This window comes from Falco peregrinus, chromosome 1 (assembly GCF_023634155.1).
Source record: "Falco peregrinus isolate bFalPer1 chromosome 1, bFalPer1.pri, whole genome shotgun sequence".
Taxonomy (NCBI): domain Eukaryota; kingdom Metazoa; phylum Chordata; class Aves; order Falconiformes; family Falconidae; genus Falco; species Falco peregrinus.
In genome coordinates this window covers 20,175,087-20,190,866 of record NC_073721.1, presented here as the reverse complement: position 1 = coordinate 20,190,866, position 15,780 = coordinate 20,175,087, and the positions used below count along the sequence as shown (strand labels likewise).

The window sequence follows — 15,780 nt, the reverse complement described above, 5'->3', positions numbered from 1 at the left end:
GATCACATTTGAAGTTCAGGGGAAAACACTCATAAAAATCAGAAGCTGGGTTACAGCTGTGGAGGGGAAAACTTGGTCCAGTGTTTTTTCTTCCCGTAACATAGCATGTTGCATGTACAGTTAACAGACTCTTTTTCAGTCTTCATAATTAGCCCTTTTGCTCATCTACTTTCAAGAAAAAGAGTCCATGTTATATATCAAGCAACAGGAAAGGAAAAGCAGAGGATGATTAAATGTTACCCAAATAAGGTGAAACATCTTACAAAGATAAAGACTGGAAGGAGTTGAAAAGGTTTCTATTAGTGGAAAACTGCTGGCATCCCAGAGGAGATAATGATGGTTTCTAATTGATCTCAACTGTGTTCTTAACATACTATAATAATTATTCTAGAAGCTCATTTGTTAAATATCTTTCAAAACTGCAATCTATAATCTGTTGCCCATGGATTTCTTTTTTTTCTTCAGGATAAAATGAAGAGCTTGGTATTTTAGATATTTATCAAGTATGGTTATTAGCTGGCTTTGAGTGAATCTGTGGAATGTTTGTTTTCATTAATTGATAGAAATATAATAAGCATTTGACTTAAGATTCAAGAACAAGAGTAACAGCAGGTTATTATAGTGGTTTTTTTTTCCTTTACATAAATAATTCCTTCTCCATTCAAACATCCTCTCCACCCCCCACCCCCACCCCCCCCCCACCCCCCAAAAAAAATTAATGCAGAGAATATGGTTCTCCTGTCGAACACCCTCCTTTCCCCATTGTGGGAGGCAGTGAGTGTAAGTAATTTTTATTTATTTTGAAACATTTTTATTTAAGAATGCTGTGTGAGTACCATCACATGAATAAGAGTGGAGGCCTATGTTAGTATTGGTAAGTGGTGTCAGTCTAATCTGAAATAACAGTCCTAGTGGTGCTACTTGCTTAGGTACACCACAGCAGCGCTGCTGTTTCTTTTGATCCCCTGATAGTACTTTAGGTGGTATCAGAATCTGTAGGAGTGATACATATTGGTACTTAAAGATTACAAACAAGCTGGTATGGTGAGCAAATTTGGAAATTGCTGCAGGTCACCATTGGCACTCTGAAACTGAGTGGCTGGTGCAGAGCCCTTGGCTGGGGAAGCAAAAGGGGCTTTCATAATCCAGATGTGTAGTGAAAGGTGAGGTGGTTTTACAGTGTTCCGTACAAATAAAACACATATTGTGGAGCAGGTCGTGGCGAAAGCTCTGGGTTGGTTTGAGTAGAAACAAGTACCAAATCCCAGCTGCTCTGGATGCTCACTATGCGAGCTGAAGTAGCTGTTGTGCACATTACGGTGTGTTCAGTCCTGGGGAGACTTTGTGAAGCAGCCAGCTGTCTTCCTGAAATGGTTTCTTTGGATTTCATCGCTGTCTCTCTTCAAGGAAATGCTTTAATTCATTTCTGGGGGAACAGTATTTCGGACTCTGCTTTTCAGCGCAAGGTGAAAAAGCTCTTTTTTTACTGTTAAACATACCTATTAGCTTGTGTTCCTGCAGCTCATCAGCAATAGCCCAGTCAGAGGATATTTGCTTTATGAATGTATCACTTACAGTCCTGCAGTAGCTTTAACTTAGCACGCTGCCTTTTGAATAACAAAGATGTAATAACTAACATTCTTTCCTTTCCTTGTTCAGATGTGACTGATTCGTGCAGTGTTTCCTTTAGCTCTCCAGCCTACGCAAATGCTGAATTCCTATTGTAATGTCTTGAAGGAAAAGTATTTTGGGGTTTTTATGTAATGTAAAGAAAAAAGAACACAGGCAGCAAGCCACACTCCCTCTTTTTTCTTGGTTTCCTTTTTGTCAACTTTAAAGACTTGTGGAAAAACACATAGCTATGTCCATAAAAAAGAAAATAAACTGTTTTGGAAAAAGGAAGATATAGAGAGTAAAACTTTATACCTTGAACATATAAATGCCTTTTTTTTCAGCTTTTGAATTGGCTTATTCTGTCGAGAGCTATGGTAAGGGGAATTGTATAGAGGGACTTAAGCATACAGCTTAGTTAATGCAGCAGAGCAGAATAGTATTGTGCATCGCTGGGAGAAAGGGTGAGCATAAAACACTGATGTGAACCAATAGGCTTGTGCTTGCAATAGAACCTTAGAATTATACAATTGTTTAGATTGGAAAAGACCTTTAAGATCATCAAGTCCAACTGTTAACCTAGAACTGTCAAGTCTACCACTAAACATGTCCTTAAACACCACAGCTACATGTCTTTTAAACACCTCCAGGGATGGGAATTCCACCGCCTCCCTGGGCAGCCTGGTCCAATGCTTGACCACCCTGTCAGTGAGGACATTATTCCTAATATCCAAACTAACCCCCACCCTGGTAGAACTTGAGGCTGTTTCCTCTTGTCCTGTCACTTGTTACCTGGGAGAAGAGACCAACCCCCACCTGCCCACAGCCCCTTTCAGGCAGCTGTAGAGAGCAGCAAGGTCCCCCCTGAACCACCCCGCTCTCCAGGCTAAACAGCCCCAGGTCCCTCAGCTGCTCCTCATAGGACTTGTTCTCTGGTGCCTTCACCAGCTTTGTTGCCCTTCTCTGGACACGCTCCAGCACCTCGGTGTCTGTCTTGTGGTGAGGGGCCCAAAATTATATGCTGAATACAAGTATTTGAGGTGCAGCCTCACCAATACTGAGCACGGGGGGACAGTTGCTTCCATTGTCTCCTGCTGGCCACACTCATTTCAGATAAAGGCCAGGATGCTCTTGGCCTCCTTGGCCACCTGGGCACACTGCTGGCCCATGCCCAGCCGGCCGTCAGCCAGCACCCCCAGGGCCTTCCCCGCCAGGCAGCTTCCCAGCCGCTCTGCCCCAGCCTGTGGGGCTGTGTGGGGTTGCTGTGACCCACGGGCAGGACCCGGCACTGAGCCTGGTTGAACCTCATACAATCGGCCTCGGCCCATCCATCCAGCCTGTCCAGACCCCTCTGCAGAGCCTGCCTGCCCTCCAGCAGATCAGCGCTCCCACCAACACAACTTGGTGTTGTCTGCAAACTCACTGAGGGTGCACTTGATCCCCTCATCCGGGTTGTCAATAGGGATGTTAAACAGAACCAGCCCCAGTGCTGAGCCCTGGGGAGCACCGTTTGTGACTGGCTGCCAACTGGATTGAGCTCCCTTCACCAACACTGTCTTCCAGGGCGTGCTAATACACTGACTTGAAAAAAGGCAGCAGCAGAAGTGACAAATTTTTGTGCTGCTTTTTCATATAAATGTGTCTCCCCGATCTCCAAAACATGCATAAATCAAGGTTATATATTTGCTTGTCATCAGATGTGATTGTGTTGAAGTGACTGACATGATATAGGTAATGGTAGCTACATTCCTGCATCTGCTGTGTTGGGGTAAGCAGTTTTTTCTTTAGCAAATAATGAAGTGCTTGGAACTCTTAAGCTTGAGGACAGATCTGGCAGCTTCTATACCTGGCATGACGGTTTGGATGCAGTTACAGAAGAGCTGTATGTAAGTCAAGGTCCATCACTGTTCTTCACAGGAATAGTCTCGGGTTACCTAGATGCTTTGGTTTTCCATGTCTTTTTGTTGCATGCCATAGTAATTGAGGAAACACATGGAAACAAACATCTCTGTGCTTAGGTGAATGAGGCTGGACCAAACCCTAGTCTGGAGGCAAACTACCCTGTATTCAAAACTCCTGATTTCACCAGTGTGTTTTTCTTTTGCTGACTCCATTATTGTGATTTGTTGGTGCTTTTTAGTCCCCTCCAGTCATTCCCTGCATCTTCTCCCCTTTTGCCCGCCTCATGTTCATCTGTGGAGAGCACAAATTTTGTAATACTAGCCTCTTGCTTTAGTACAGGTACTGGTATTCTTCCCATTCATCTGTTTTTAATAACTTTTCTGCATGTATATACAGAATATTGTATATATTATTTATTATATAAATATTTATTATCTGTATTTAGAAATACATTTTGAAAATATTATTGTTCATCTTGTCTTGCTGTTCATCTATGTGAGCATCCGTTCATTTTGGATCTCCTTTGAAACCTGTTTGCTTTCCCAGTAGCAGTGTCCAGTTGTGGGCAGGGGGTGGCGGTATTCTTAAGACATACTTTTACTTGCTTTTTTTAAACGGTCCTTTTTTAGCTCTCGGTGAGTACATGTATGATGTCAGGTTGTCAGAGATACGTCTTACAGCACTCTTTCCTGGCATAGGAACAGGTGTTTTTGAGAAATGACTTTGTTACAACACGTGGACATAAACTAAGCTTTGCTTAGCAGTCAGCATCCAGATGGATGGTTGGGGTGAGCTCTGACCAGGTAATGTGTCTCTGGTAAAATAAGCACACTTACCAAATGTGACAATACTTAATGTACTGTGTTTATACACACAAGTCTGAGGAGGACAAAAGTCACAAGATGGTTATTAAAGTCTGAAGATGGGTACGAACATGCAATTTTCACTCTTACTGTCAGGTGCACACAATACTGAGAAGGTTTCTGGCTTGGATATTCACAAATTCAGAAAACCTTCTGAAAATTGCTTTGATATCTGAAATTGGTGACAGAGGAGTTTTAGCTGCTTTGGTTCAGAAAGGTCAAGGGGACCCTGGAGTGATTAATCACTCCATTTTCTGCACTGTGTAACCATGATGAACCTTTCCAGTAGATGGGGAAGGCTTTTATTATCCTCTTTCATGAGCAGGTGATGCAGCAGGCATGGGAGAGGTTTTATTTTGTTATTTTCATCTTTTTTCCTAATTTGAATTGAAATGAGGATGTGATAATTATCATAAACAGTGGCAGAAAATGAATGGGATGTAACTCTGATGAGTGGTTTTATTCTTCAGAGAGCTGAAAATTGGCCTGTGCTCTCCCAAATTACTGGAAGTGTTCGATTTGAGTTCTGCTTAATCTTCTCTCAGGGTGCATCTTCCCGACTTTGGATTGCAAACTTCAGATAATTAATCTTCCTGAATATTTTTGTCATCTTGCTTATATGTGTATTCATCAGTTTACATACACCCTGCTGGGCATTGCGGATTAGATGGAGAGCTCTGTACCTTAATTCTGTAAATGCTGGGGTTTCTTCTCCGCTTTTCAAGGCAGAAAAAACATTTTGTGACGGTATGAGAGATTGAATTTACTAGTATAAATAATATTTCTTTCTGTCTTTCTCCAAAATGCTCTCCTAGCTATTGCGCTTGCCTTCTTACAAATGCAGCTACAACTTATCTCCTGTAAAATCTTTGTACGAGCAATTTTAAACGAGTTTTGGATTTATTTGGGAATATCCCAGTTAATTATGGGAACAATATTTTTTCCTCCCATTTGTGAACTAGTTAAAAGATGTTATTAAAAGTAGTAACAGTTTTATGAACACAAATTTACATGGGGAATCATGAGCAAAATGTTTGCGGGCTAATAGTGCAAAAATCTGTGCTGGGGTGGGTATTTCAGACTCTTGGGAGTTGCTGGGAACTGTTCTCCTACTGACCTTGCTGGAAGGAGGTTTTCTGCTCTGATCCCATGTATTTGTTGTCTTTCATGATCAAAATACAAAGTACTAAATGTACAAAGCCAAAAAAATTTTCCTTCCATTGGTGTTATTCAGACAGTGCATTTTACTTTCTAATCCTCAGTCAAACAGGAAACCCAGGAAGTACTTACTTTTACACTCTTAAGAGCATTATTATTTTTTTAAAATACCCTTTTTTTTCTCTTTCAGACCTGGGCCTGGATCAGTTTATAGTGAAACGCTATGATGGGAAGGTGAGAACATTAGGCTATTAAGTATATATTGTTTAATGGCTTTTTTACCTAGAGTTCCTTAGTTATTACCTGCATGTGGGTGTAAGTTAAATGAAGTATTCAAAATACTCACTTCTGAGCTTTTTGTTGTTGGTAGCATTGAAGTGCTTTTTCTGTAATGACAGAAAGATATTTTTTTTAAGGAGTCTTATTTTAATGTTTGTGGTCAAAATATTACCTCTTCTTATCTCTTGGTATGTCAGGAAACTATAGGTTACAATCATGTTTCCTTGCTGCTTTTTTATGACTGTATGAAACCCCCACGTTACACCATTTCAAGGGAAGCTTGTTTGACCTTTCCCTTCCCGATTCATCTCCAGATTCCTAAAGGAAGGAGACGCTCTTTTGTTTTTATCTGCATCCTGAGCATGTATTCCCCGCCCCCCCCCCCCCCCAACAGCCTTACTCCGTTCCCCTTTAGAACCCTAGGTCCTTCCTACAGTGGTACACAGCTGTTCTGGATGTTTGTGCTGTCACAATACATGTTGGTAAAATGTTGAGCACGCTCTGATCTAGTTTTGTCTGCCTGTGTAAGTGGAGCCATGTAGCATCCTACCTGTTATTATGGAAATCAGAGACCCAATTAACCACTGTAAATCCCAGTGGTATGGAGGAGTACAGGAAAGGCACCTCTGACCCTAGGACTAGCAGCTCATATTGACTCCCTGATGCAGATAACTGCAGGTTAGTTTTCCATCATATCGTCATGGGCACATAACGGTTCTCCAGCTTTTAGCAATGTTTTCATTTCATCTGCATAATCTGAAAATAAAGCTTCTGTTTTCCCAAGGTGAAGTCAGCATCTTATCCCTTCATTGCTGAGTGAGGTACCTGACACAGTATCAGGCATTTCCAGAAAGCCTCGATGCTGAAAAAAAAATCATTTAAGGCTTTATATAAACACAGCGTGGCCTGAACACGTGCATTTTCCTGTCTTGTTTTGTGTTCCGTAGGGAAGGGTAAATGCCAAAGGTGATCAAATACCCGGGGTTACTGTTGTCAGTGCTGTACAAGTGTTCTGGTTACCCAGACAGCAGAGCAAGATTTTGCTTGAAAACAGATAATTGGAAGGTAGTATTCTGAACAGTTAGTTTTGATGCATAAAACTACAAAGCATGCTGTGAACACTTGTTTTCTTCTCCCCCTGCCACAAACTTTATGTCTGTTTTCATGATTGAACAAAAAAACCCCAAACCCCCAAAATACAAACAGACAAAAAGTACATACATTCTTTGCAAAATATCAAATGTTTCTCGTTGTGGTTTATGACAGCCTGTTTTGCATCCACTCACTTTTATCATTTTTTCTTGTCAAGCTATTGCACTCATCCCTTAGGCTTTACATAAACAAGGTTTGTTTGTAGGGAAGTAATGCTAAATCCCACGCTATTTTTGCTAATCGTTCCTCTGTTCCTGAGCACTCTGCAGTCGGTTCCTATCACATTTTATAAAAGATCCAAAGGCAGTCCCTTTGCTGAACTCAACTTTCTGTTCCTCTGCTCCTCAGCACCGAGGGCTTGAATTGCAACACATTTGAATGTGATGGACACAGGGGTGTTGAAAATCCACGGTTGGTGTTTGAGGTACTTGGCTGTGCACATCATCCATGCTCTTAGGATCTTGCCATTCAGCAAGGCTGATTCTGTGCTGGCTGAAGGGTGGAGAACAGATAGCCTTTGCCTTATGCACTAACCACCTTTCACTCTGATCTGTAACAGAGTGAAATTGCTTTTTATGTAACTTACAGATGTCAGTGCTGCACTTGGATCTCTGTGCGCTGTGGTTCGGATAGTCTGAAGGTGAGGCAGCAGATTTAGGGTATTGCAGTGGACTTTTCATTATTGTTCTCTTCTCCTGGGACCTATTTTTTCCACAGTCTAATAACACCCTAGAAGCAGTTTGCTCTCTTGAAAATGAAGATATAGAGGTTCTTGTTTGCTTGGCTGTCTGCTTAAAGATACCTTGGGACTGGCTAAATCTGGCTGTGGCTATTAGGGTAGCGATAATGTTCAGGTGAGAGGATAATTTGAGGAGGGTATAAAGTAAGTTGGCCTTGGCTCTCCCTTGGTAATGAAAGAAGCTGAGAGTAGCTTGATCTGTCTGATAGCATCTTGTTCTCATTTTATTGCTTGCTCTGTGTTTCAGTTTAAAAAACAACACTGTCTTTTCTCAGTCAAGCACCAGCTGAGGTGCTGCAGAGCTAACCTTACTCATTTGAGTTTCACTTGCATAGTAGCACCCAAGGGATAAAACCCTCTTGCATCTTTTTCTCCTTGCCTATTTACAACTACATATTCTTCTTGGTTTATCAAAGCATCCTCTACCTGGAGATGACTTTCTGGTGCTTTACCTTTGTGCATTGGTGGAGCTGATGAGCTTTCAAGCAGAAGAGTAAGAGGTCCATCAGTCCCTTAAGCATCCTTAGGAATGTCACGCAGGTAATGGGACTTGTGGTACAGGCATGCACTCAAAAAGTAATAGGCCTGTTCAGTGGAAAATTCCTCTTCATGTTTAAAGTGAAAGGAGTTTATGAGTGGTCAGACTCAAGCAAGCTGTGGTACTGAAAAGTACTGACAATCTGCAGGCTAAATCTTGGCTGAAGAGTAGAAAATGGAATTAGTTTTAGTTCCAAGCAAAGACGTATACCCATGGTTGCATGCAAGTAATAATTTCAAAAGCGATTAAGTTAAAAGAATAGAACCAGCAGTGCAGTCAGTTGCATTTTAATTACGTATTACAAGACAATGTTTAGTACCAGTGTGAATTTTGAGCATGTATGTTTGAGATTTAAATGCTACAGCATTAGTAAGGAGATGTATGAGCTGCTCTTTTCACAGAATCAATTTTATTTACATAAAACTACCATCAAAACAACTAATTGGCTGTCGTGCAGTGATTGAGACTGGTCTTGCCAAAGGGTTTTGTGATGTGCCTCTGTTGTAATTGCATTGGGTTTCTGAAGCATCTTGCTGTGCATGTGATTGAATGCTATAGTGAGAAGACAATACCTGCTTTTTTTTTTCCCTCTTCCTGCCCCTTCTCCTTCCTAGTGATAATTTATAGTTGATGGAGAGGGAGGTAAATGTTACTGCCTTATTAATGGAAACAATGCTTCTGTAATTTGAGCCTAAATGCTTTTTCTTCCTGATGCGAGACCAAAAACCCTAGAGACATTCATCCAGCAAAAACTCATGGTCAGATCTGTTTGCCAGCATGAACTCATACTTTTCTTTGACCTGCTGCTGGGCTGAGTGTGTAAGGGGCAACTGTCCCTAGTTCCATTTTTGTCTTGAGTGTGGTGGTTTCTCCCCCAGGGAAGCAAGCATAGGGGAGAAAAAGCATAGATTACTATTCATTCAGAGTAGAATTAATCAGGCTGCAGACATTTCAAGGTCTTCATACTGAGCCTGAACAAATGGCTGATGTGAGAATAGACACAATCTAATGTGTAGCTTGTGGTGCTGTAGCATGAAGGTGTCCAGAGCACTATGTTCATCTGTTCTGTTTCCACTGTGTCTCTTTCTTCCTCTTGCATTTTGACAGTGGGAAAGCAAATGCTTTAACCCATCTGTAGGAGAAACACCTCCTGTTGTCCCTTCTCTTGTTCTACCTTGTTGAAAAATATATCTCTGGTTGGGAGGAGTGAAGTCCTATTTAATTTAAGATGTTCCCCTGCTACATAATGTTTGTTAGGCCTTAAGCAAGGGTGCTTTTGAGGGTGACATGGAGATGTTCTTTGCACATTTGATTTTCAAATGGAGGCATTGTGCTGTTTCATCACTCACTACTTGCATCTTGCTTAGCAAGAGGATAGTAATGAATAAGCTGTCACAAAGTAGAAGTATATGTCTTAGCACAGGTAACATGGTGTAGGCTTCATTAATGCTACATAAGTTGTAATACAGATTTTGTTTAAAATTTCTTTTTTCATGCCTTCTCTGTTTCTTGATTATTTTTTTTTTTGCTTATGCATTAATTACTGACAAGCTTAATTTCCCAAAGAAAAAAAGAAATTATGCTGTTAATGGTGTTCCTCTGAAGCATAATCTGCATATCTACCCTGTTGAGACCAAAACTACGCCCTGTCACCTGGGTCCTTTGGTGCACCAGGGCAGCTGCCAGGCACTCCACAGCTGAGCTTTCAGCAGTAGAGCTTGGTGGAAAGGTGTGAGCAGAGGCAGAAAATGGATGTGGTGGGTGCACAGCATGTGCAGTTGGGTGCTCACACTGAAGGTAAGATGTAGTGCTTTTAAGAGACCTCTAGCCTATTTAGGAAAAAAAAAAAAAACAACCACCTGAGATGGCTTATTAGTTTAATACAGAATACACTTCACTTGCTGGTTTTGTTCTCTTGTGGGGAAAATTTCTTGCTGCTGCTTAATATGAACAAAAGCCTTTGAGCTACCAGCAACAGCTTACCCTCCTGCTACCCTTGCTGCAGTAAGTAATTATAGAGGCTTTCAATGCCCTCTAATTAAATTTATGAATTACGTATTTCCTGCCAGCATTTATATTTACATCTCTAGATGTTTGGGGATGCTGTAGAGTAATGCAGGGTAATAGCAAAATGAAGGAAAAGGAAAATACTTCAGATGGTTTCTGTAAGGGCCAGTAAAACATCTGAAATTTGCTTCCACTGTATAATGCTGGCTTGTATCATGGACCAATACAATGATTATCTTAAATTACACTTATCTGCCATGGCTGTGTAACTGGAGGTCTGTGTCTGTTAAAGAAGAGTTGCTGGGAGTCAGCTCAGGAGGAAGATTTAAAGAGCATCTTGGGAGCAGAGGAGCCTAAAAACATGTACTCAGGAAGGATTCCTATGGAAAAGGGTGGAAGTAGATCCTTTTCTGGTGGATTGAAGGATCTTGCTGCCAGGCTTGAAGGAAGGGGAAAAAGGAGCCTCTATTTATTAGCCTGAATTTGTGGGGTCCTTTTGCTTTGTGTATGAGCTAAGGCTGGAGTGTGAGACTTCCACCAGAGTGGCATGAGCTGCTGTAGACCCAAACTTGAAGCAAATGAAACAAGCTCAAAGTCCTGCCATCATTCAGGAGCCAAACATTGCATTAGAGCTCTGTGCTCCTGTGATGTCTGAAGTGCCTCTGAAACCTTCATTCAAAAGGATGCAACTCTAAATGATACCTTAACAAAAGCAAGCTGTTGCAATTCAGTAAATAGCATTGTAAACTGCATGTGCAGTGAATTTTCTGAGCTGTTAACAGAGAGGGATAGTTACTACTTTCTCTAGCTTAGATCCAATGAAAACAGGTGAGGAGTCCTTTAAATACAACTGCATGAGGTCTTGCCAGTGTCTGTTGTAAGAATGGTTGAAATAAATGGGTCCCCAGTGCCAGCAGCTGGAGCTGTTGAGTCTAGGTTATAACTTGCTTGAAGATACCTTGAAGCATTCAGCTATCCCAGTCCATAATCTGTATAAAACGTCTTTGTCCAATTTCAGATTTCCAGATTTTAAATTCCTTCACCTTCTGATCTCAGCGCAGGCAGCATTTACATAGTAACCAGGAGACGTCTTCTTACATAGATAATAACCTTACACACGTTTATATGAAAGTTCCTCTACCATTCCCAAAAGTGTCATAATGAACTGGTGGGAGATAATTCTTGCCTGTGACCCTTTGTGGAAACAAACAGAGACAGTTTATTGCAGTTAATCAGAAAATCTGATCTGAACTGACACCTTTTTTCTTTTCTTGATTTCCTTTGCTGACGGCACTGTCCGTGTTTGTGAGTTTTTGCTTGCTGTCTTTTTCCTCCCAGCCAAACTTGGCCCTCCCATTGCTTTGGTTAGCAGTTTTGAGTTACTTTTGTGTTCCTCACTCCTTTTCCCTGTTCACTGGGACCTGTGTGGACACTGAACTGCAAATTCTTCCCCTGACTTGTTTTTAATGAAAAAAAAAAATCATAAAAAAATACTTAATTGCTTCTAACATGGGAAAATGCATGGTGCGCAAACATCCCTATGGACACCTGGGTTGCTTTACATCCATGTACAGAACATGTTTCATCCTTTCCTAACTCCCCTACCAGCAGTTCGTGGTGTATTTCAGTTTTGACAGAAGTCTACTTGCTATTATCTTTTTGTACTGCTAATTCTGTTGCTCGTTTTCACAGGGCTCGTTTGGCAGACACTACTAAAATGCTCTGGTTGCTGTATGTCATCTTTTATTCTGGTTTCTAGGTATCCAGCAGGTGTTTCTTCCAGCTACTAATATCACTGATACTTGTGACTTTATTCTAATTATGGTTTGGGTTTTTTTGTAACCAAGCATTCCCTCATTTTCTTCCCTTTTCTAACCCTCTCCCCTTCCACCAGGATTTCTGGCAGGTACAAAGCAGACAGCATGTGCTTTGATTAGTTTGTGCTTCAGACCTCATACTATGCACTTTTCATGTAAAAGGGACAGTGTATGCTCACCTCTTCTCCCTGCTCCTTTAATAAATAATGCTTGTATCTGGCTTGTTAAGAGTACTGTCCTCAGGGTAACTATTAATACATAGCTTTATTATCGGGGACATCTTTGAGCAAAGCTTGAATGTTTATCTCCCTGTCCTCTGATTTTCCTGATGCCTTTTGAGGCTTCTGACTTACTCTGCAGCTTGGTGAGACTGGGATAGAGCTGGATCTGTTGTAAATGGCATTTTCTGCTCAAGGCCAAAAAAGTTAGTTTTACTGACTTTGATGAAAAAGGACAGGTGTCTCTCTGGCCAAATGCTGTGAGGAAGCATCATGTATATGAATGTGTGTAAGTTTGGGGAAGGTAATTCTTGCAAACTTTCTTGAATTCTTCAAGTATTAAATAATATTTTAGGAAGAAGATATTTAGATGCTAGAGTTCATAAGAGGGTTTCTAGGAAAAACAACTAGAAAGCAGAGAGACGTTCATTCAGTAAGAGGGAAATGTACTCTGAACATGTTCAGTTTGCACTGTAGCTTTGTGACCTTAATGAAATCCACAGGGGAAGTTAGCAAAAAATAAGCAACTTGGTGACAAAGTGCCCTTAGTGGGTATATGCAGTCTTTTTAACAAAGAAGTGGTTTGTGGGATCATTTTTGGCTTTAATTTCTTTGATAGTTTTGCTGGCATTAGATTAATGCTTAATACTTAAGGGATACAAAACTGAGCTCTGAAAACTCTGTCCTTGGGTAATGTGGAGTTGGTAGGGAGAAGGGAGGAGGGAAGGAGAACGGATTGAGCAAGGTGGGAAGAAACGTTTTAGGAGATGCTTGACCTCACTGGTTGCAAAAGGATGGGAGATCTGGATGGGAGAAGCGGGGGAAGAAGAAAGGCGGAGTGGAAGAGAATGGCAAGATTTTTAGTTGTATCATAATTTGGTTCCTTAAACTATTTGCAGTCGTGATGACAATCTCTAATTACATGATTACATGTGTTTTTTCCCCAAACGCCTTTCTCATTTGGTGGTTGATTAGTACCGAATGTATATCCCCAACCTCATCATCTGAGCCCATGTTTAATACTTGATTTCTATACAGAATCATTATTTTCCTCGTGTACTCTTACACTGGATTTTTTTTATCTGAGAAGACGAGCAGACTGTGTTATCAACACAATGAGTTCATCTTGGTAATGCAGGCTGAGACAAGGGAAAGCAGTATCCCAACTTCCATCTGGAGACCTAAACAGCCATTTAAATTCAAAGTTGTCAAAAGTCAACTCATTTTAGAAGCATGATTTAGGACATCAAGGACCTAATTTTAATCCTCCTACATCAAATTTCCATGACTAATGCCACTGTGGTCCTACAGATTGTGATTTCATTACCCTGCGGAGGACTGAAACAGTGCAGTGGAGGGGAGCAGAAGTGTAGGCTGTCCCTTTTCTGAGGCATTTCCTATTTGCTTTTCCAGCAGGGGTTTCTCCCTCGCATGAGTGGGTCTGCTGCCTGTGAAGGGTCGGGAAAGTCTGTGTCCTTTTTTTTCTTAGCCATACAGAATGCTGGCCTTGCGTTTCAGGTGCCATTTGTTTTAAAGGTGATGAATATTTACAGCCTTGCTGGAAGGAAGGAATGCAAGTTTCTCTTTCCAGTCTCAGGAGACCACCTGTAGTAGTAATTGCTGCCTAATTTTTGATTCTCTGTACGTGTCCAAATTTCAGGGGTAGAGAGTGTGCAGAATAATTTCATCTATATCCAGCTCTGTATTTTTGCCCCCCTGCATGTATATACAGATAAAATAATCCCCAAATCAAAGGTTTTAAAAAAACTCTTTATTAAAATACACTCTTGAAAGGTTATAAGCTGCAGTATTTATCTGCCAACAGTAAATTTTAAGCATTTTCCTATGCTAACATTCACCCAGCATGATTTGCCATGCAGAATCTGTTTGCATTTGCCTGTGTTAGTATGTAGACTTCATAGCAAATTATCTAGAGCCGCTAGGAATGATACTGTGAACATTTCCAGTGCAAAAAGAGGTTTATGAGTTTCAGAAAGTCCTTGTTCTGTTTCCATCACAACCTTAAACACTCTATTCTTATTTAGTGATATATAAAAAGTGACAGAAAAAATCCCAGGCGGCGTGTCTCAAATGACCTATTTTGCATCCGCATTCTAAAGCTAGCTTTAAAAACTTTTCAATCCCTCAGTTCTCTCCCAAGTCCTTTTATTGTCCTTGTTTCATATCACAGAGGGACCTCCCCCACCTCTTTTTCCCTAAAGGGCTTTTGAATGTCTGAGCTGAAAGGCTCAATTTTTAAATCTGATTCTGAAAGCTTTTTTATTTCTTTATTTCAATTTTCTTAATTTAGGTAGTGAGGTGCCAACATGAGTTGTCTTGAAATCTCTAAATAAATGGCTTTGGTTCTTCAAAGTTTATATCCTAAAAAAATGAGCAAAATTAAAAATCTCCCTCATTTCAGAGCCTCCACTTCAGCATTTTTGATGCAGGCAGAGATCAAAGCATTAATATTCTTAGTTACCGTAACAGGCTGCATTGCCTGCAGTTTTCGCTGGCATTTTTAAGGGGTTTTTTTTTTCCCTTATCTGTCTTGTGTGATAGACTAACACAGAGCATCTGCTGCAAACACATAGACGTAGTCAGTGAGAGTCTCTTAAGTATTTCCCCAGATTTTAAACAGTTCTGCTTGGGAAGGAGCTGTAGTAGTCCATGCCAGCATGATGATGTCCTGCAGGCTTTGGTGGACCAGGCAAATAGGAGCCACGTCAATGCTTATTTAAATGTTGCGTAGCACTAATAAGATGGCAGATGCTAACTAATTTTTTTTAAGATGTTGAACAATACGCACAGTAGGTGCTAAAGAGTGTTTAAAATGCATTAATTAAATGGATTGTCCAATAAATTTTAAGAAAAAAATAGTTTTCTCATCCTTAGAAGGATTCCCAGTAGTTTCTTATTTATAGGAATGCTGTCTACTGATTTAAGCCCAAGGTATCAAGCCATGTACGAGCAGGGCTAATAGCACATCATGTCTAGGCATGCTGCTTAATGTTACATGCACAAGTACTAATGTGAGGTTCCTTTCCTCTTCTTAGAGAGATTTCCTTTATAAAGAGGCACATATCCCAAAATTGTAATAATAGGGAAAGTCTTCTTTATGTTATGAAGCCAGAAAACACAGCAACAAGGAAAGAAATTGTCCACGAGGCCAACTTGTAACAGATTTTTTTGGAAACTCCTAATGTGGAAAAGAGAGTGTTTCTTTTTAACAATGAACTTACAGCATTTTAACTTCTTCTCCTGTATGCCTGCAGCTAACCACGTAATAAATACATTAATAGGTGTCTTTTCAATGTTTTGCACAACTGAAGGTGGTCAGTTGGGACTGAAAGAGAATTGCTTTGCAGCAAGGTGACTTCACTGAAATGTTCATGGGTTTGTATTTGCTTACACAATATTGGTAACCTTAACGCATTTCTTTTTAAGTGGAACAAACTGAGTAACTGAGTATGATGACATTTGTCAGTAAAAGATG

General features: G+C 40.6%; 1 protein-coding gene across 5 annotated transcripts in view; it reads left to right on the top strand.

Annotated features, from left to right (window-relative positions):
- MICU1 (mitochondrial calcium uptake 1) overlaps positions 1–15,780 on the top strand; it is a 105,815-nt gene that overhangs the window by 35,740 nt on the left and 54,295 nt on the right. For all 5 annotated transcript variants that reach the window (XM_055803046.1, XM_055803222.1, XM_055803141.1 and 2 more), the window contains one exon: positions 5,725–5,768. In XM_055803046.1, the coding sequence (XP_055659021.1) occupies positions 5,725–5,768 (44 nt within the window). The remainder of the gene's footprint in view (positions 1–5,724; positions 5,769–15,780) is intronic.